Source organism: Tilletiaria anomala, assembly GCF_000711695.1.
Source record: "Tilletiaria anomala UBC 951 chromosome Unknown K437scaffold_87, whole genome shotgun sequence".
Classification (NCBI taxonomy): domain Eukaryota; kingdom Fungi; phylum Basidiomycota; class Exobasidiomycetes; order Georgefischeriales; family Tilletiariaceae; genus Tilletiaria; species Tilletiaria anomala.
Genome location: NW_013546935.1, coordinates 12,650 through 32,965, shown reverse-complemented (window position 1 = coordinate 32,965; position 20,316 = coordinate 12,650). Strand labels below are relative to the sequence as shown.

At 56.1% G+C, this 20,316-nt stretch overlaps 6 protein-coding genes across 6 annotated transcripts; 3 read left to right on the top strand and 3 right to left on the bottom strand.

The window, feature by feature from the left end:
* The first annotated feature begins 579 nt into the window (after positions 1–579).
* On the top strand, positions 580–2,237 carry K437DRAFT_258526 (HAD-superfamily hydrolase). The gene is made up of 4 exons (XM_013386043.1): positions 580–1,128; positions 1,236–1,338; positions 1,449–1,730; positions 1,812–2,237. Exons 1-4 carry the CDS (start codon positions 656–658, stop codon positions 2,145–2,147), a joined length of 1,194 nt encoding a protein of 397 aa, XP_013241497.1. The 5' UTR covers positions 580–655; the 3' UTR covers positions 2,148–2,237.
* K437DRAFT_275627 (uncharacterized protein) lies at positions 1,828–3,081 on the bottom strand. Its single transcript, XM_013386042.1, has 3 exons — positions 2,562–3,081; positions 2,387–2,459; positions 1,828–2,306 (listed from the first exon to the last, which is right to left on the bottom strand). Exons 1-3 carry the CDS (start codon positions 2,962–2,964, stop codon positions 2,258–2,260), a joined length of 525 nt encoding a protein of 174 aa, XP_013241496.1. The 5' UTR covers positions 2,965–3,081; the 3' UTR covers positions 1,828–2,257.
* A 2,388-nt stretch (positions 3,082–5,469) lies between these two features.
* On the top strand, positions 5,470–6,206 carry K437DRAFT_227183 (ESCRT-II complex, vps25 subunit; the record flags this gene model as incomplete). The annotated part of the gene is made up of 3 exons (XM_013386041.1): positions 5,470–5,847; positions 5,932–6,007; positions 6,079–6,206. 3 exons carry the CDS (start codon positions 5,470–5,472, stop codon positions 6,204–6,206), a joined length of 582 nt encoding a protein of 193 aa, XP_013241495.1.
* A 2,984-nt stretch (positions 6,207–9,190) lies between these two features.
* Positions 9,191–9,520, bottom strand: K437DRAFT_227137 (uncharacterized protein; the record flags this gene model as incomplete). The annotated part of the gene is made up of 1 exon (XM_013386040.1): positions 9,191–9,520. The coding sequence occupies one exon, from the start codon at positions 9,518–9,520 to the stop codon at positions 9,191–9,193; it is 330 nt and encodes a 109-aa protein (XP_013241494.1).
* Positions 9,521–10,363: 843 nt separating this feature from the next.
* Positions 10,364–11,389, top strand: K437DRAFT_183031 (uncharacterized protein). The gene is made up of 3 exons (XM_013386039.1): positions 10,364–10,628; positions 10,696–11,034; positions 11,112–11,389. Exons 1-3 carry the CDS (start codon positions 10,467–10,469, stop codon positions 11,169–11,171), a joined length of 561 nt encoding a protein of 186 aa, XP_013241493.1. The 5' UTR covers positions 10,364–10,466; the 3' UTR covers positions 11,172–11,389.
* A 44-nt stretch (positions 11,390–11,433) lies between these two features.
* On the bottom strand, positions 11,434–20,274 carry K437DRAFT_258520 (glycosyltransferase family 41 protein). The gene is made up of 5 exons (XM_013386038.1): positions 17,671–20,274; positions 14,250–16,898; positions 12,755–14,177; positions 12,401–12,688; positions 11,434–12,327 (listed from the first exon to the last, which is right to left on the bottom strand). Exons 1-5 carry the CDS (start codon positions 19,827–19,829, stop codon positions 11,608–11,610), a joined length of 7,239 nt encoding a protein of 2,412 aa, XP_013241492.1. The 5' UTR covers positions 19,830–20,274; the 3' UTR covers positions 11,434–11,607.
* Between the last annotated feature and the right edge of the window lie 42 nt (positions 20,275–20,316).

Here is a 20,316-nt window from a genome sequence, read left to right as displayed (position 1 = left end):
CGAGCGATAGGTGACGATGCCTGTAATAATCGCCCCATGCACCGTCTCAGCCGTAAGTCATCGGTACCAAAGAGTAATGCCATGAAGACGAGTTCCAAGAGACACTAGAGAAGGGATCATCAGTAAAATATATTAAAAAGCGGTCAGTTACGCGTGGATGACTGGACAAGGGTGTACGCATGCGACACGCGGTTTCTTGCCTGGACACGTCCTGGCGTCGCTGGACGTCTCAACACCGCCGCAGTGCCGACACGGGTCACTAGTCCGTGCGGCGCCGTTGCAGGAGGTCCCTGAGCAGAGGCGATCGCAAAAGTGAGAGTGAGAGTCGGGTACTGGCGTAAGGGCACTGGGTCAGTCCCATGTCCATCCTGGTGGCTCCGTCAGATAGCCAGGAGATAAGTCGTATGCACGCATATGTAGATTGGAGCTACTACTTGAAAGGGCCTTATATTCGGTGCAATATGCCCAGGCCCAGTGCTGGGACCCAGATGCAGGGTGTGGCCAACGAGCAAGCAACAGCTGACCTTCCACACTGCTGTCGACTTGGCCGATGGTACACACATACTGGCTCAGTCAGATGGCGCAAACGTCGATCATCGGGTCAATCCAAGCGCCCAGCAAGGTGGTCAGCGGCAGCTCTGTGCACGTTTAGAAAATGACTGCTCGTGGCTTATGTCGGGGCCTCGTCCAGCCGCTGTTCGGCCTTGAGAACCTGCCCTCCTCGGTGTCGCAGTGGGGTCGATGCTTCTCGTCCTCGGTCGCAGCCGGTAGTGCCAGTCCAAGGTCGAACGCAAGCATAAGCATCCCTTCTCGTCCTTTGGCATTCGCGTTTGACATCGACGGCGTCCTGAAAGCCGGCCCGCACGTCTTACCATGCGCCAAGCGCGCTCTGCGCATCCTCGATGGCGCCAACTCGCTCGGCCGGCGCTTCCCTTACCTGTTCATTACCAATAGTGGAGGCTATGACGAAGCGGATCGTGCACGCCAATTTAGCGCCGAGCTTGAAGTAGACGTGCAGGAGGATCAAGTGATACAAGCACACACGGTGCTCGCTAGCTTGACAAAGTTGTATGCAAACAAGTCGGTGCTGGTCATTGGGCCGAATTCATCGCGAAGGATTATGAAGAAGTGGGTTTAACTTGCTGTTCCCCATCCCACGCAATCGCCTATGGCATGCGCTAAAAGACATGCAGCTGATCTATCCGACGTGCGTGTTGCCTGTGCAACAATAATAGATATGGCTTCCAGGATGTGTACACCGCCAATGACCTACACGCTTCGGCGCCTGCTGCATGGCCTTTCATCCGCCCGCCGGACAGCTCCAAGGTCGAGATCCGTGTATGTACACTTGAGCCACTATTTCTTCGTTCACGGCATCGTTCTGTCGAGTCTTTCGAGCTGACTTGTATCGATGCTTGGTCTCGATCGGCTCACTATTCATTACCCAGGACGCCGACTTCTCGCAGGTTTGCTTCGCTGCTGTGATGGTCTTTCATGACTCGCGCGATTGGGGCCGAGATGCGCAACTCATGATCGACGTCCTGCGCTCTCAAGACGGGCGATTCGGCACTGTCGATGATTACTGGAGCATTAGCAACAGCGGCAAGAGCGGAGGGAGGAAACAGCTCCCGCTATATTTCTCACACAACGATCTGCTTTGGGGCAACGACTTCTCAGTCTCGAGATTCGGGCAAGGAGCATTCCGAGCAGCAGTGGAGAACGTGTGGCTGGTAAGCAACCCCTTCCACTGCGCTATCTCTGCAAGCCCGTGGCTCACGTATCCAGTTTCGCGCCTCTTCGCTTTCTTTTAGCAAACAACTGGGAGACCACTCGAATCAATAGCTTTTGGCAAACCCTGCAGACTGACGTATGAGTTTGCCGATGCGCTGCTGCAAGAACGGCTCGCACGGCTGTCCTCTGACCCGCAACAGACTCCTCCAGCACCAGCATCAGTGTGGATGATCGGTGACAACCCTGCATCCGACATTGCAGGAGCTAATGCATTCGGATGGAAGTCAGCGCTGGTCAGGACTGGAGTCTATAGAGATGCACTCGGTCGGCCGGAGCATGAGCCAACGCTCATCGTGGACGATGTTGAAGTCGCGATTAGAAAGGTCATTCAGGAAGAGTGCGGAGTGGAGCCATAGAAGCTGAAATTCGCATTCTCGAGCCGCGCAAGGACGATGAATTCGAATAGAGGCTATTCGCAGGAGAGATCTCGTAAAACCTTGAATTCATCGTCTCTGATAGCATACACTCAGTGGCCGTGCCCGGCGTGCGAGTGGTCAAGCTCAAAGCGGATGCCACTGAGAGAGCGAACATAAAAAGTTGCAATCAGCGTGAAAGCCCTTTGGCTTGCTTGATCGCAAAGCCACGCTCAACGCACCAGTATGAACAGCTCTTGGCGCCCGGCTTGTCGAGGTTGATAAACACCTTTGGGTGTCCAAGCGGGCCTTTTCCTACATTAAAACAAAGATAGAGTATGCCAAATGTCAGGTCCTCCCCGAAGTTTCTTCCATTCCTATCCGATGAAACGAGGCTAAGGAGAGTGAGTAACGCACCTCCGTCACAGGAGGCAACACGTGAGGTGACCAGGCGGATCGGTTCCCTCTGGATCATCTCCATAGCGCTGAGCGGCTGTGGCTGGAACTCCATCTTGGTCTGTTCGAACCGAGGGCCGCGCATCGCGTTCTCACGCGGGCTCTGCCCGACGGACCAGGTGGACCGGTAGTTTGGCGCCTGCTCCTCTGGTACAGTCGGCGGAGTATGCGGCTCCGCCACCGCAGGACGACGATCACGCGCTACACTGGCGGGCAGGCCAGCGTTGGATGGCGCTGTGCGAGGACGCAGGACGTCACCAGATGGTCGCAAGGCGGACGACGTTGTGCTTAGGGCGCGCACTGCCGGCGCACTGCGGCTGGCGGTGGCGAGGCCTAGGCAAGCTGACAACGAGGAGGCGATCATGTTGCGTCTCGGTCGGCGGAGACCACGCCTGTACGATATGAGCGCGCTGGCCACTTGAGTGTTGATAGCCAACAAACCTTGTAGACGACTCGGGGTGATGGTGACGAAGAGAGGATGTCACTGGCCGTTGGTTGACTGCCTGCAGCCGAATCAAGAATATACTCTCTCCCCTTGGCCGCCACTAGTAGACACTCGCCCGTCGACCTCTCGATTCGGGGCGGAACAGCAGAGAAACGAATCGCGCTGCGCAGCACGCATTCCCTCAGTTCATCGCGTGCATAAAGACAAACCTGGTGCACCGCCACCACCATCATGCATCCTCCCCCGCTCTCATCATAAAGACCTGGCGACCTCCATCTCCTTTGGGGAAGAAAGAAGGCATCCACTCCACGAGCCCAGCAAGCTGCAGTAAAGAAGGTGAGTTGCGGCGTTGGTTCTGGATTCGACCCTTTTCCTCCTTTGGCATGCCCATCCGCCCTGCTCGCGCATCCGTCGTGCATTGCATCCGTGCGCTTGTTTTGGCCCTTCGATACCTGCCTTTCTCCCTATCCTTGCTCAGTTTGCGCTGCTACATTGAAGTACGTGCTGCGGCCAGCTGTCAGGACCTGGGATGTCGAGGGTAGGACGGGTCGCTCCATTCAGCCTGCTGGATGGAGTGAGGGTGGTCAATGCTGCACTCGGCACTGTTGAGCATCCTAGGGCATTGCCTTGTTTTTCGTTCCTTCTTTTGCAACCTTACGGCATCCATCCTTTGGCGCTTTCATTTGGCCTGCATTCTCTTTGGGCACTCGGTTCGCAAGTCTTTCGGCCTCTCGACTCTGGGCTCCAGGCGAAGTCCCCACCCAGTGGCAGTTCGCATCACCCCATCGCTTCCGCACCGTAGTGCACAGCACACTTGGATGCCATGACTGTGCTCTTCTCGTCGACCGATGAATCCTGCGGGAGAATGCATGCACTGCCTCCCTTCATCCCTCATTGGTATCATACGATAGTCTTCGCGATCAACAGGGAGAATGCATATTTACCTCCCAGCCATTCAACTAAGTGCAGCCCAACCTAGCACAGCACTAATATTACCCACGAAAAAGCACACAAGTACGAGCAAGGACACGACTTTTTACCCCAGCGGTATACTTGTACCACATCTGCGGTGTCAGATAGTCTCGACCTGTCGCAGTCCGGCCAGCCTCGTGACAGAAGCCTCGACTTTTCGCAACAGCTCCACTCCACTTGACTTTCGCAACGTATACGCTCAAGCTAAGCTCTGAGGTCTCTCACGCACGTCTGGCATTCAAGTCACTGCTCTATCAGGGATCTACACAAAGCCATGAAGTATTTGAGGCCCTCTATCTCCCTATTGTGGCCCTCGCCTTCTCTGGTGCTCAGTTCTCAACGCACTCCACCCACATCAGGCGTTCTTCTTCGTTATCCCTTTCTGGGTTTTCGGCCCAAGTCGAGCAAGCGTGCGGATCCGCTGTTCAAGCAGCCTACATGCCCTCTGCGTCAAGAATTCTCATCACGTCGCAATTATTGAAGCGCATACATTAGCCTTTATTTCATCTTAGGGGTTCAACGTTACCTGCAACGGTCATACGCATCGTAGGCCCTCAGCGGTACATTACAGGCAGCACTTAAATCTCCCACGCAAGCAGCCGCGCAAGCCAGCCGGCACATGAAGCATCTTTCAGCTGTTCTCTGCCTTTCTACATGCATGTGTAGCCGCACAGCTGGGCTTCGTTTCTGCCAAGCTTCGCGCGCAGGAGGAGCTTATTTTCCTTGTCGCCACGTCTTTTGCACGTTGCATTTGTGCAGCTCGAATCTCTTCGTGGCTGGGGCAGTATCAACCCACCCCTTTTCGTCGGACGAGTTATAAGGTGTCACCACCGCTCGACTCGCTTCTCGGATGAGGACCGTGCTGAGCTCAGGCATGAACATTGGGAACCTGGAATGGTCGCACGATTGAGCGTACTTTTTCGTGCCTCTTTAGCTGAACACTCGCCGAAATCTTCCAATTCCCTTCTCTCCTTTCTTGCTTCTTATGATCTGGTCAATCTGTTCTGTATCGCTGACACTCACCTGTCCATGTGGACTTTTCGCATGGGCAGTCATTTTGCTCTGCTCCCACAGGTGCGGATGGCTCTCCCGAATCTTCGGCGCATATTCAGGTGAATGTTTGTCTTGCAATGTATGACGCAGTGATTTCTTGGCTGACAGGCGATGGTTCACTTGCAGCTCTTCCCGCACTACCGAGCAGGAGCGTGCAGTGTCGCGGCAAGCATTCTTTCGCTTTGTCACTTTTATCACGTCCTGCATTGCCATTGCCCTGCTGAGCAATCCACGCCGCAGGGCTTCCATCGGCATCGGTGGCAAAGTCTAATCTGGAATCAACCTGTATGCACGTCCTTCAATGTGATTGTTGTTTTGGCATCGAGAGAGGATATGTGGGCTCTGCTGACGTCGCTGCGATCTCGTCGCCTAAAAATACTTCGTGGTAGTTCCAGCGCGATGACAGCGCAAGAGGACTTCACGTTCCCCTCTCTTTACGCTTTCCCTCCTTTCTTCACACCGCAACCCAACCCGCAGACGCTCGAATCGCAGGAAACGGCATGGTCTAAGCTCATTCTTGACTACTGCCAAGCAAAGCGGCGATTCTCTCTGGATGCCGCGTCGGAGGAGGACTTGAACTCGGAACTATTCTATAATCGCGAGATTGATCGTCGGATATCGGCCCTGTTCGTCAAAGCGCTCCTTGCGCGCCTCGTACGACAAGGATCAGCGGCGTGGGACGCCACGGGCGGCAAGAAGGGCAAAACGGAGCAGAATACGCGGGCTATCATCTACTGGCGCAAGCCGGAAGAGTGGGGAGAGCTGATCTACAGCTGGGTGCGTGCAAAGGCTCAGCATTCGTTCAAGCTGGCAGTTTCGCTGACACAGCATTTGCCCCATTTCTCTGTTTTTAACCTTCAGGTCAAAGAGACGGGGCAGAACAAGAGCATCTTGACCTTCTTTGAACTCACAGAAGGTGACTTGGCACAGCAGACCGGTGGGTCTTCCACTCATGGAAGGGTGCTCTTGACGTGCTGTCCCTTGACGTTATGTTGCTCTACGCATTAGCAGAACATCGTAAACTGCCCACGCCTGTTCTACGAGCAGCTCTGGCCCATCTGGCCAAAACCGGCCGCTGCCAGGTGTTCGCTGGCGAAGAGGGTCTCACGGGAGGAGAGGGTGTCAAATTTGTATGAAATTATAAGTTGCAAACATGCCGGGTTGATGGCACCAATAAGGTGTGGTCGATATTGCCCTTTAATATCTGCGCAGTACAAATACAATGCTGAGGTTGATCCGAATGATGGGACTTGGAGATCTGCTGAGAAAATGCATCACGGAGGCAGTCGCATATAGTGCTTTAGGACGGCTGCAGGTGATAAATCCGTAAAGTCAGTAAAGGCGATTGACTCGTCATGATGTGCTTGTTGCATATTCACTGCGTAGCGAGTCGATGGACGGCAAGGTCAAGTTGGTAAAAAAAATCATAAATAAAAGGCCATAGCAGCGTCCAAAGTCAGGATAAGTTCTCGGAGGCAGTTCCTCCAACCTCTGGCCCTCTTCGGTATTTTAAGACTCATTTAGACAACATGATATCGGTGATGCTGGTCATGACGATCTGCAGCATGTTGAGGCAGCCGACACTCCACTTTCCAACCCATTCTCGTTGGTCCCTGTGCGGTCGTACGATCGCGGGCGTACCTTGAGCAAAGATGTATCAGTCGCGTTCGTGACGCTCGGGTAGACCTCCCGTATCAATGAGCGATTCAATCGCAAGAACCGATCTTTGAAATATGTTCATGTCATGCTGAAATCACGATCGTCGCCGTCATAGCCTGAAAAGAACTGTTTCACGCTGTGCTGAAGAATCTTGGTTCGGGAGATGTCCACAGTATTGAGGATAGGATCATAAAACTTCGTGTAAACCAGTTGCTGTTGCAGACCGAGTCGAAGAGGATGAACGCTGCTTGCATTTGATTCCAACGAGAATGAAATGACATTTAAGTCCGCACGTTCAGAGCACTTGAAATGCTGAGGTACCTACTGAATCCTTGTCTTCGCATAAGCAGCTGTTGCACCTGCTCAGGGCAACCAGGAGGGGGGTAGGTGTGACGCCCTCAGTGCAATGGGTACACTGTTTCCGCTCGCTTCTCTGCCCCCCGACGTCAAAGATTCGATCCATTCTGTCATCGACCAGAAAGTCGCCTCGATGATGCCCGTCATCTTGTTCCCGCACCTCAGTATGTCGGCGCCAGTCGGGCTGAATAGAGGTGGAAAGAGTCAATTTAAGTCCACAAAGTAGTGAGGTAGATTGTCTAGTAGAACGACTTCATTGGATCGCGCAGGCACAGCTTGTACCCCTTTTTCATTCCAAAGGAGACGGAGCCGCTCGTATTAATTGGATGGGAAAGATTCTTCTTCCCAAATGGTTGGATAGCTGACAAAGTAGCCGAGAAATTCCTGAAGGTTCACAGCACGTCCGATCGGCTAACGACCTCCCAGGCGCGCGATGTAATTCTCATTTGTCGAGACTCACGACGCATTTTGGATGTTCGAACTGACCTGACCATTCCTCCATTGCATCCAAACATGTTCGCATGCCGCCGCTAAATTGAAGGAAACATGTCTTTAGAACTGCCTGTGCTCGGCTGCTGTGAATGGTACGTGATGGATCAAGCGCATGGACTGAAAGGATGCACAGGTTAACTTCGTAACAATCTTCTTTGCTATTTTAAGATCAACCTGTGAGTCGAGCTTACTTTTAAGTTGGAAGGCTTCCAGCTTGCCCAACACATGTATGACGCGCGTGAGGACACGGGGGCAGAAATCAAAGGGCGAAAATAAGAGGAACGAACTTGATTAGCGGGTGCTCAACCCTCAATCCCCCCATCGCTGGTGAAACCACCAAAGAGCAGCTTGACCTCCTTGCTCATTCTCTGTTCATCGTCTCGGATCTGTTTGTCAAGTGCTCAACTGTGCTTATATTCCCGCGCATCGGTGGATGCACTGCTGCTTGACATGGCGTCGCATTTGTTGCGAGACGCATCAGAAGACATGCATGTGCTCATCTTGAATGGTAGGAAGGAAGACTTCGCGAGATGATGTTGGGGATTGCGTTTATGTTCGAGCTTTCTTGAGCAGTGCTGGAAGTATGTGGGCGCGCGTCGAAAGCCAATATGTGCCCCACGATGTCGAAATCTCAACCTGTCTAGAGAGAACAACGAGCAAGTCGCGATTCTGTTGTTCGAATCGCAGGCCGCTCTCCAACTGCGATGAGTCATAAGATGCAACCAGCAGGAGAGGTTTCCGCTTGAAGTTGAAGGTGCCGCCACCCTGGTGTCACGCAAAAGAGCTGATAGTTGGTATGATCAAAGATTGAATACGCGTCATGCCCTCCCGCTTTTATCGTTGCCGGGTCGCATCTCTCGACTTCGATCAATCCATGGAGAAAACGCGAGGAACCACGTTGTAAAGGCTCAGCGTGTGCAATCAGATCGCCGGCCGATCCGGAAAGAAGTGCTCGAGTTGAAATACACGCGCGGGTGTCGCGATTCTGGCTGCCTTCCTCCAACTTCAACCGTGAGCCATTGACCGTTGACCTTGCATGCTACTTGGGAGTTGCGGATTCTCATACTGGATTCCTGCGTTTGGCGTTGACGTTGCGGCGGAGTGCAGCACTCAGCCGTCAATGATGACAGTAGCGCATAGAGGCGGTGTTGCGCACGCGCTTTCTGGTGCCGCTGTGCCAGACGATCTTTTCCGACAGGTGTCTTGCGTTGTTGACGAATGTCTGCTGCGCAGAGACACCGGCCCCGTCATACAAAGCGTTTCGAGCATCCGTAAGTAGCGGCTGCATGAAATTCGCATGGGAGCGGTGGGTGAACAGGGAGGAGCTCAAATGATCATTTGCGACGCAGATTTGAACGATGACAAGAGTCGCAGAGCCGCGATCATCCTTGCAACCACGTAAAATCCCAAGCGGAAAGGGTGGGATGTGCAGTGATTTGAAAGAGGCCCGAAGATTGTACGGGATGACAAGGATCTAAGTCACGTCGACCACGTGCTGCCGTAATGCGTAAGATAAGACGGGGCCTTTTAGGGCAACATCAAGTGCCCAGGTTGAATGATGGATGCGACTTGCGTGTGTACACACGCTTCGGCAAAGCCTCCTACGGCCGGCTCAGCGGTCCTTCTTGGTCTCCTTCTCGTGCCCCACTTCGGTCTTTTTATCACCCGCAGTCTTCTTTGCGTCATTGCTTCCGCTGCCATCGTCTTCCAGGAACGCCATCACGACGTAAGCAATGAGAATGACATTGGCGATGATTGCAGCGAGACCACCTGCATACGTCGAATTGCCGCCAAAATACCGGTCCTTAGCGCCATAGTACGCAGCGAGGGGGGCAGCGAAAAGTGCTGCGGAGAAGACGCCAAGCTTATACCAAACTGATGTGGAGGGGTCGCGTCCGCGAGGCGCGACGCGGGATGGCGTTGGATCCAGGACCGAAGACATGTTGGACATTGTACACACCTTTGGGTCGGCGGCTAGGGTTGAATCGTAAAGCGGTCGTTCAACATGCAGATCTCCAGGTGTTCTCCGTCCACCTACTGTTGTTACGCTGCTGCTTCTAAAGAGCGGGCGGCGTAAAGCGCTTTCTATGAACCGTGGGTGTACCACTTACTACATAGGCTAGAGGACAAGAGCAACGCGGTCTCAGACTTCGGAGCCTCCTTGGACCTTGGGAGAGAAATGCGGTTCGTCTATCTCGTTGTCTGGATGGTGGGCATCGGCACGCCGCCAGTCGCCATTGGCGGAGGGCGGAACGAGGTCTAGAAAACGGCCCCAGTCGGGTGGCCTGACCGGAACTAAAAGCAAGGGCTGGTGATCGGCCCATCTGTTTCCTAAGTAGGGTTGGTTGAAGTTAGCTGCGGATTTATTCAGCCCACCTGTTGGCACCTGCCGCTCACTCGTGTCCAGCTTGTAGCATTGCGTCTTCTGACTTCTCGAACGCGCATTTCTCCAATAACGTCCTTGAGAGCCACCTCAGGTCATCCCACAGCTCACCCGGCAACCGACTCGCGCCTTCGAATCGGTACACATTGCCCAGTATGGTGCGTTTTAAATCACCCGCAAGTGGGGCTCCCGAACAAAGGCAAAAGGGCGTGACGGTGAAGAGGGAGGGCGGACCAGGATGGGGCGAAATGCAGCTAGGACGCTTCACGAGTGGGCAATAGGAGCACGCGTTGCACATCTTTGTGCCTTGGAGCTATCTCTGGACGCTGGCAGCGTACCAGTGATGGCGCTTCTAATTTCCATGGATGGCACAACCAGGACAGGTTCATATCGGGTCTCGCGCCGTGTGCTTCAGACATCAACACCTGGGGAGAATGAGCCGGCGAGATGGCAACGGCCAATCTGAAGGACAGGGTGGGCAGGATATCGCGAAGCTACACCGACGATGTGTGAAACGTCGCACTCCCTCCGAATCAAGACTTGGAGTGGATTCAAATCCTCTCCCCGGCAACATGATGCTCTCGTTGGATGGGATGTGGCCTCAGTGAAGAAGAGGAGCAGGATTCTTGGTCGGACAGTTGCCGTGAACACTGTTTTTGGTTCCCTCGTTCGCTGGGCAGACTTGTCAATGTATCGAAGATCATGTGCTGATACTCGACTTTTGCTTATTGCAGGACTCCAACTCACCAATCACTCTGCGCACTCGCAAGTTCCTCCGGAACCCACTTCTCCAGCGCCGGCAATGCGTCCTTGACGTTATTCACCCGGCACGGGCCAATGTGTCCAGGAATGAGCTGCAGGAGAAGCTCGGCACGATGTACAAGACTCCTGCTGAGCAAGTCGTTGTCTTCGGCATGAGGACACACTTCGGTGGTGGACGCTCAACCGGCTTCGCATTGATCTACGACTCGAAGGACTCGATGAAGTTCGAGCCCAAGTACAGGCTGATCAGGAAGGGCCAGGCGACCAAGGTTGACAAAGCTGGTCGCAAGCTCAGGAAGGAGAGGAAGAACGTGAGTCCCGCTCTACATTGGCTGCGTATGTCACGTGCGCTGACGTCCCGGCGCTTTGGCGCATCAATGTTTAACAGCGTGCGAAGAAGGTTCGGGGAACAAAGAAGGCGAAGGCAGGCGACGCGAAGAAGAAGTAAACAGCTGCATGGCGCTGTTCTTTGCTACCTGCTTCCACTCTTCCATCTCGAAGCAGGGATTGCCATCATCGCGTATGGCTCGATGGATTCAGATGGTTTTCCGACACTCGCGGCCAGCCTGTCTCCACTGTATGTGCGGCAAGCATTCGCCGCATTTGTAATTTTTACATGCAAGCACTCTAGGCAAGACAACAGAATTCCACAGTGAACCTGGGCTGGGATTGCAAGGCGCAAAGCACAAACGCGGAGGAAGGCTGATGCGGATGCGATCAAATTGCGAAGATGTGACGAGGATACAGGAGATGGAGACTTCGTGATGCAAAGAGCTATTATGCTCTGTCGTATATCATACATGGAGTGTCTATGTGAGAAGATGTGAAGGGATGTCTGCAGGTGATGCTTGATTTGCCTTAGCGAGGAGTGCGTTGGCCAGGGCTCAATCTGGCTGGACCCAAATATGGGAGCTGATCTTTTCCGGGGCATCGGGGGGAAGAGCTTGCCATTCTACCGTGTCTTCAGAATCGGTGCCGGCCACCCACCGGCGCCACGCCTCTTCATACCCGCGTTCTAACGCACGCACCCAAGCGCGAGTATCGAAGAGCGGGCTCTGCTCGCGAGTAAGGAAAAGCTGCTTGCGCAAGTCGGACAACTCCCCTTTGCTTCTGCGGGAGACGGCACCTGATGGTGCCTGCAAGCCTCGTAGTAATTTGACACTCGCGGATGGTGCGGTGACTTGCACCGCAATTTTCTTAGCAGATGTTTGTGCTGAGCCGGTTTCAATGGCATGTTTGGATGTTGGAGCAGTGGCACCGGCTGTGCCGGCTTGAGAAGCTGCTTGGGGTGCGTAGTGAGGAACAGCCGAGCTTGCTGAGTTGTTGATGGCGAGCGCATCTGCCGTGATGGTGTCCGTTGCAGGCTGGACGGGTGGAACGATGCAGCCTTGAGCATCGATATAGTCGTAATGAAGAGCATGGGCAAGCTGGACAGCCCGGTCCTCGTAAGCCTGTTCACTGTCGACCACAAGCTGAGCTTCCAGTCCGGTAGCTTTGACAATGCTGGCAGCGACGCGCGAGCACATCTTGTGCATGTGCTTGGGCCAAGTCAGGACTGGAGTTCCAGACCACAAAATATCAGCAGCAGTGGTATGGGCGTTGCACTGCATCAGAACATGCGCATCATCAGTAAAGTTGTGCAAAGATAGCAGTACAGCGGCCAGCCAAGCCACTCACCTCAGTCGTATCAAGGAACAAGTCTGCGATGCGACCGCGTTGGATATGTATGTGCTTCGGTGCGACGTCAGTAAAGACGACGCGCGAGGCCACCTCGTCTCCAGCCCATTCGCGAGCTGAGGCAAGTAAGTGAGGCTCGCCGGACGCTGGGAAGCGAAGCAACCAGAGGATCGACTTCGGGACACGAGCGAGAATGCGCAGCCATAGCCTGAACAGACTAGGCTCGCACTTGTACAACTGGTTGAAGTCGGTGAAAATGATGTAATCGTCTGGAAGATTCGGGAACAGCTGTGTGACGGCTCCTTGTCAGACACGCAGCAGCGAGGAGTAATAGGATGTACTTGTGCGACTTACTTCCTTGCGTGCAACCCAACGTTTTTGCTCTTCCAGCCTCCACAGCCCCTCCGGAGTTTGGGCCTTTTCCAAGCTGCCATCCTCCTGGAAACCTTGCTTGTGGTCGTTGACAAAGTACGAGTGGGGCATGTAGATGAAACGCTCGGAGTAGAGCCAGTCGTCTCTCGGGCCTTCTGGGTCAAGATCGCCGTCGAGATCGGTGGGCCGTAATGGCGCTGTGTGTGTGTAGCTGCCGGCGCCACCGTTTGCGTGGGACTGTGATAGTGCCTTTCGCCAGACGTCTCCGCTGGTAAACGACGGCGGACAAACGATGGGATCGGCAATGACCCAGTCAGTCCATCCCGAGACCAGGGGCCCCGCGAAACCCATGAACTCCATCTGCACAGGGCACGGACGCGCAGCAAAGATCTCGTTCCGTGCGCCCTTGGTGTAGCCATTGAGATTAATGAGGATGTGGATGCAGTCTTGAATGATACGATCAATGACTTGCTCATTCGTCCACGCCGATACATCCAGAAAGTGCTGTGCCTCTTTTTCAATCTTCTGGCGGAACGGACTCTGGTCTGACACTGTGGTGGCGTAGAGATGGATGTTGAAGCGGCTGCGATCGTGGAAACCAAAGCAAGATTGCATCAAGTGCGCGAGCGGGTGATTGTTGAAGTCCGACGAGATGTAGCCTACATTGATCGTGGGTGCTGGCAAAGGCGGAGGCGGGTACACATGCGCGGGCAGCCACATCTGCGTTAGCGTCGTCTGAGAGATGCGTAATGCGTTGCGATGCGAGATCAGGCGGATCTGGCGAGCGGAAAGCGGGTAGGTGAACGTATGAAATGGAAGCACGGTCGGCACCGCCGCTGCGATCATCCGGGTTGGCAGCGTGGGCCGCACGTAGCGCGCCGCATCGGCTGCCGAGGGTCGCAGAACTGTGCCGGCGGCATTGGACTGCGCGGCGAGGTCTAGAAACCAGCGGCGCTGCATCTTACGCATGAGCTTCTCGACAAGCCGGATGACGAATGAGCCTTCGCCTAGCGTTTGGTCACGTTGATTGACTGGCGCAAAGAAGTGGGACAAGCGCTCAGCCCATGCAGCGTGCGCCTCGTGCCGCCAGTCGCCGGTAGCATTGGCGATGATCCGAATCCAACTTTGCAAAGGGCGATCCAGTTGCATGGTCCCCGTTCCGTAATGGCATCCTTCGTCGAGCTGCTTGTTCACCAACTCAGTGACACGGGCCATGAGCGGCGAATCGGCCTCGTAGACTTCGTTCCAGTCGCAGACGGCAAGCAGAGCATTGACGAGGCCGCAGAGCGCTTCTGGGAAGTTCGGGTTGACCTCGACGGCCCTACGGTAGTAGATGACCGAGTCTTGCGTCCTGCCCTGGTCCTTGATCGCATTGCCCAAATTGGCCAACGCGACATCAAATTTCCTACACATCACGGATCATGCCACGGTCAGCTCGATGTCTTACTTTGTAAATGCTATATCGGTTCTAACTCACGGATTGCACGCAACAGCCTTCTCATACATCTTGATAGCCTCGCTGAGGTGTCCGAGGTCTTTGAGCAGGCTACCAAGGTTGGTGTAAAGATGCGGGTGCTGTGCGTCGAGCTGCAGGCCATGCGAGTAGTATTGCATTGCTAAGCTCTGTCCGTTGACCTTTTGTGGCCTGCCAGCGGTATCGAGCACCGTCGTGACGGTCGGGATGGAGGAGAAAAGAATGCCGAGGTTGTTACATGTCGACGCGGACGCGTTGAGCGACAGCGACATGTAGTACAGCGGTAGCAGAAGCGATACGGACGGCGGGATACCGCCGAGCGTGAGCGCTCCGTGCGGCCCTGCAGTCGGGCTGGCGGTGGCGTCCTGGTAGAGCTTGGCGAGCGTGAGCATGACGGTGGACGTGGTCATGTTGGTCTGCTGGATCGCCTGCGCGAGCGCATTCGGGTCGCTCGGGCGCTTGCCCGGAATGGGCGTCGCCAATGACGGCAAGGTCCCGTTCGTCTCGGAGAAGATGATCTTTGCCAGCCGCAGCGCCGGCGCGGGTAGCAGCAGGAACATGGGTAGGTGCCCGCCGCCGAGCTGTACCAGCATATGGACGAGTTCGTCGCCGGCTCTACGCACGAGCGCCAGGACGCCTCCGCGCATGAGCGACGCGTACGCGCCTGTAGCGACAAGCCTTGCCTGCGCTTGGTCCGCCAGGTTGAGGCCCATAGCTTGCGCGACCTTGAACGCTGCCGCACTGCCTGGGAAACCAGGAGTCTCAACGCCAAGCGACAGGACGCTGACGACGCAGACGGCGACAATGAGGTCCCTAGTGCTGTATGCGAGATACGTGTGCGGCGAGATGACGATCTCGATCGCATGCTCGTACTCACTCGCTGCGGGCACAGGTCCGAGGTCAGGGAGGACGTACTTCAAGTTGCCCTTGCCGTAGTAAAGGTTCTGCAGGCGCGGTACCTGCGCGGCGGGGAGGGTGAAAGGGCAGCCGATGGGAGGGGCATAAGCGCCCGATGTACATGGTTGGGCGCTTTTTTCGTGGGCATGACTCGAGATTGCCATGCCAGTGATTTGGCGCTCGACGAATTCACAGAGCCGCAGAGCTTCCACAAAGCGCGGGCCGGTCATGGCCGCCTTTGGCTTGACAGCAGCGAGGTCGTGCGCTGGCAATGAAGGCAGCCCACCATTTGCCACAGGCTTCACTTCGCCACGCTGCTGCTGCGCGGACGCAAACGCAGACGGTGTGTCTGTATCAACGTGCCTTGGCGAGCAGAGGACGCCGAGCAGGTTCTCGTACGCGTCCCAGTAGCCCGGGCGCAGCTTGACCGCTCTCCACCACCAACTCTCCGCCTCGCGCCAGCGACCCAGCGCGCGCAATGTCGTACCGATGTTACTCATTGCCTCGACATACTGCGGGTCCAGGCGGAGGATGAGGTTGTTGTACCACAGCGAGCCCGGCAGGTCGCCTGCAGTGTAGTATGCGCATGAAAGAAGCAACAGCGTCGGTAGGTGCTCAGGGTGCAGACCGTGCAGCGTGTGCAGCAGCGGCAGCAGGGTCGGATGCAGCTGTGTGACTGCCGTCTTCTCTGCCCATCCAGCAGAAAGACTACCATCTTGGCCAGCAGAAGCAGAAGAAACAGGTACCGTTGTGCTCCCTGTCGAGTATAAGATGTGCGCAAACTGTAGCAGCTGGTCGCGAACTTGCGACGAGCGGACGTCGACGCCTGCGGCGCCCGACGCAGCAGCGATGAGCTGTATTGGGTCTTGCGCGGGCGGGAGGTTAGGCATCTGGTTCCCATTTCCGTACGCCGGGCCCGGCATGCCGTAATGCGCGTCATTCTGTGACTGCACGGCGTTCCGGATGACCTGCTGGTTTCTGGCTTGCTCATGCGATAGCTTTTCCATGTCGAGGCGCTCCTCTTCCAAGGCGGTCCGTTTGCGATTCGGTAGGAGGCCCTTCACACTGGCACCCGCGCTTGGAACTACATCATCCTGACGCGCATCCTTGGTAATGCGCGACATGCTGGCCCGCCTGCTCTCCCTGGCCGTCTGTTCCAACGTGGCAGCGGCAGCGGCGGCCGCCGCATCGCTCGCGGCAAAATGCGAACGCGCCAGGTCCTCCTTGTGCAAGCGCTCGTAATAGCCTTCCGCGAGCGCCCGCAGTTGTGCCTGGTAGTGGCTCGCAAAGTCTGGCGGGAAGAAGGCCGAAGGCGGCACCTGCTCGATCGGTGCGTCGAAGTCGTCGAACCCGCCATTCTCCATTGCCCGCGCCACCGATAAAGCACCGCCGGAGGTGCTGGCGTCTTCGAGCAGTTGGACTTTGCGCTCTTCCAGCGCCTTACGAGCCTCGTTTTGCCGCTCGGGCCCTTCGAGGCCAGCCCAAGCGCGCAGCTGCGCGGCGATCTGTTCTTGCTGGTGTGGTGAGAGTGGAGCCCACTCTGTCTGCTCGTCTGCTCTCGCCTCTGTTGGGCCATCGCCTGTTGCTGCCGTGCCTGATGCTAATGTTATCCCTGACGCAGCAGCGCCCGCCATGGTCGTGTCGCCGTCTTGCGAAGTAGCAGAAGCACGGCATGCCTTTGTCGTTAATGCTGCGGTGGTGAACGCTGCGGCTGATGCGAGAGCAGCGAACTCATCGGATGTGAATGTGCGATAGCTGGGTTCGTAAAGGCCACAGTGGCGTTGGCGTGTGGTGGCAGAACCGTGCAGATTGGCACGAGCGTCAGCTAGCGTCATCGTCTCGGCATTGTTACGGTCACTGTCTTTCTGCGTTTCAACGATGCATTTCCTAGTGGAACCAGCTCGCCCATGACGCGCTCCTTCTCTTCCCGCGACCCTTGCATCATAAGCCGCTGCTACGAGCGAATGTGCATGTGGGCCCCCTCCTCCGCCTACCCCTGCGCTCATGCCAACTTCGAAGATCGATGATGGACCGTTCCAACGAAAGGCTGGCCAGCGCGTCTTTCCTTCCTTTCCCATAGTGAGCGCGCCGCCCCAAAGAAAGAGTTAGGGCTGTATGCAAGCAAATGAAAGCAGGCGATAGAAAGCCTTGTATAAGGCTATGCGTCCACCCTCCCCAACTTTGACGCAATAAAAGCAAGGATGGACAACCATGACTAGACAGGCGGGTCCGGGTTCATTGCGTGGCTGATATTTTGGCGCACCCCACCCAGGGCAGCCTTGGTTGGCTTTCCAAAGCAAAGCAAGAAGGTGCATGCAGTGCTGATTGAGGCGAAGTTGCAGTGATGTAGTGTACGCTCGGACCCCTTCCACTTCATATGGCGAGATGAAACAGCACACACCCGCGGCTCATCTCGTTCTTCGCCCGTGAATACGTCATTCCGCTCTCTTCTCCATCACAATAACCCGCCAGACCAACACAAACAACACATGGAGCACTGCGCATAGAGGGCAGTGACACAACTCACCTGGGCTGGAAGCACGCACTGGCACGCCGTACGGCGTTGTTATCGCCGTTCTGCCCGCTGTGCTTGCCACTCGAGGCTGCTCCTGCGGATGAAGATGAATATGCACCACCGCTTTCGAGCGCAGACGTCGGGATCCACCACCCAGGGCGCGCCGTGCCCCCCGGCGTCTGCACCACTTGGAACGGAAACTGGCCGCCGAGCGATAGCGACAACTCATCGCCCTGCCCCTGTCGTTGGCGCGCGATGAGGAGCGGAGCAAGGCCTTCTTTTAGCTCCATCAGCGACTCTTGCTGTCCTTTCCCTTGTGCATCTTCTCCTTCCACTTGTATGGCAGGTGCAGTCCCACGCTCGCCATCCATCATCTTGTTAGGCGCGCCTTTCACAGCGGGACGCTGCGGCTTGAAGCTCAAAGAAGTGCCGCTTTTCGCAGACGTGACCTCGAGCCGATGAGCGGCTCCAGCAGCAGGCGCGCTGCCCTTCACTTTTCCCGGGCGCGCCGCTTTGGCGAAGTGCTCCAACAGGAACGCCGGAGAGTCGGGCGGCGGCAGCATCTGCAGTGCCGGCGCAGGCATCAGCGGCATGCTCGGTACACCGCCAACTTTCAGATCCGCAAGTGGGTCAGACTCGTCCCATCTTCGTGCTCTTGTGCTGCCGGCGGCGTTGCGTCGACCTAGCTGCTCTTGAAAACGCGAATCAGTCGTGGCAGCAGCCGGCATGGACGTCGATTTCGTCGGTATCGCTGCAGATGACTGATCCACCTCCTGTCCGAAAGGTTGACTAGTGGCGATAGACCGCGGCACAGGGACGGTAATGTCTGTTGGCATCGTCGAACTCGAAGCGAAGGACCTGGCAGCCGGCGCAGCGAGCGGTACGCGTATCTGCGCTAGACCCAGGTTGGCGAGGTAGGCGTCTACGGCGGCGACGCCGGATGACGGCTGCCTACCACCACTGCTACTATTGCTACCGATGCTGCTGCGAGCTTCGTCGGTACTCGTTCGCTTTAGGGCACTGCTTTGTACGCCTGCACCCAGCAAAGCAGATGCAGTGGCAGCAGTATGTAGTGTAGTGGAATCCTGTTCGCCCTTTCTATCTCCAATGCCAGTCCCAAGTCCAACCGCGCTAGTAGATGTGGGCTGTATGCTGCGTGTACGCATCATTTCCTGCACCAATCCTTGCGCCTGCGCCTCCTGGGCCGCAGCACGCACGGCAATGTCCGTTATTTCTGCTCGCGCGACTGCGACAAGCTCGTGTGTGATATCTGTATTTGAGCCGGAGGTAGCGTTGGCATTAGCCGCAGCACTTTGTGTTGACCCTACTGCGAAAGATTGCTGAGCATGCGAGGAAGATGAGCTGATGGTGTGGGCGGGCGAGCTGGAACTGGCCGCCGACATGGCCTGTTGTCGCGCAATGGCCTGGCTGATATGCGCTGTCAAAGAACTTGAGTAGTCCAGCAAATCAGCAGTGGGGGCATCGATCCTGAAGCCGCCCTCGCTGGTCCTCCGGTGAACCCCTGCGATCTGCCCTTCCCCGGCGTTAGCACTTGATCCGGGAGGGGCAGCAGCCGCAGCAGCTCCTGCGGCGCTGCCGATGGGTATGCCTGTGAGCTGTGCCTGCGCCATGACGAGTGCTTCCCCCGTTTTCTGAGCCTGCGAGATAAGCGAAGCAGAGATAGCATGAAGCGCCGCCGGCGAAGTGGACGCTTCAGCTGCGAATACTTCAGCTGCACGTAGCATCGAGGCAGCACTGGCAGGTCCAGGAATTCTGACGAGGGATGCGGCGAGGGAGGAGCCAGACAGCGAATTCGCGACTGCTTGGGCTTGCGCTTGGGCCACCCTGCTGGCGGCGAGACTGTTTGCGCGCGCTTCTGCTACTACTTGAGAGGAAACCTGTTGCGCTTGAGGCGTGTCGAGGGCTTGTGCAGATGCAATTGACGAGGGTACGGCCGACACAAGGCTCGGGCCGGCGCCAAATCCCGGTGACTCGGAGACGGTATGTGTTAAGATGTTGTCGCTCGTTTCCCTGTCTGCATTCGGTCCCCCTACTGCTGCAGCGGAGGCAGCAGCGGTGTCGCCATTTGGGAGTGCAGGTGCAGGTGTGGGGCCGTCAGCGCCGCCCCTGCGCTCAACCGCACGACGCTTCGTTGATGTGGGTTCTGTCATGGCTTGTGCCTAAGTATTCGTTCCTTGTTCGGAAAATGAAAGAAAAACGCGAAGCCTTGCACGGCCAGATCCGATTGAGAGAATGGCACTCCAGTCTATTCTACTTGAAGAATATGCTTAATTAAGGTGAGAGCAGGTTTAGCATTGTCCCGGCCTCCAATCGGTAAGGACGACCGCCTTTGGGGCAAGCGAGGCGCTTGCCCATGCGTGAAAGAGGTGGCAGTCACTACTGGCGGCGGCAACGCAGAGGCGAGAGCTGGTTCTGTCTGTCATCGGTCATGGCAGAATGGAAGAGGTTATATCGATGAGTCAACAATCTGGGCAAGGCCCGAGCTGCACTTCAATGAAACCGCGCCATAATGGTGCTCGATGTATAACGCATGGCCCAGAGGATAAATGAGAAGGAAATGAGACGTACTCTCGCTCAACTGCAGGTGCCTTTGACCTTGGAAAGTACAATTGACAGCGCCAGAGCGCCATGAGCGGC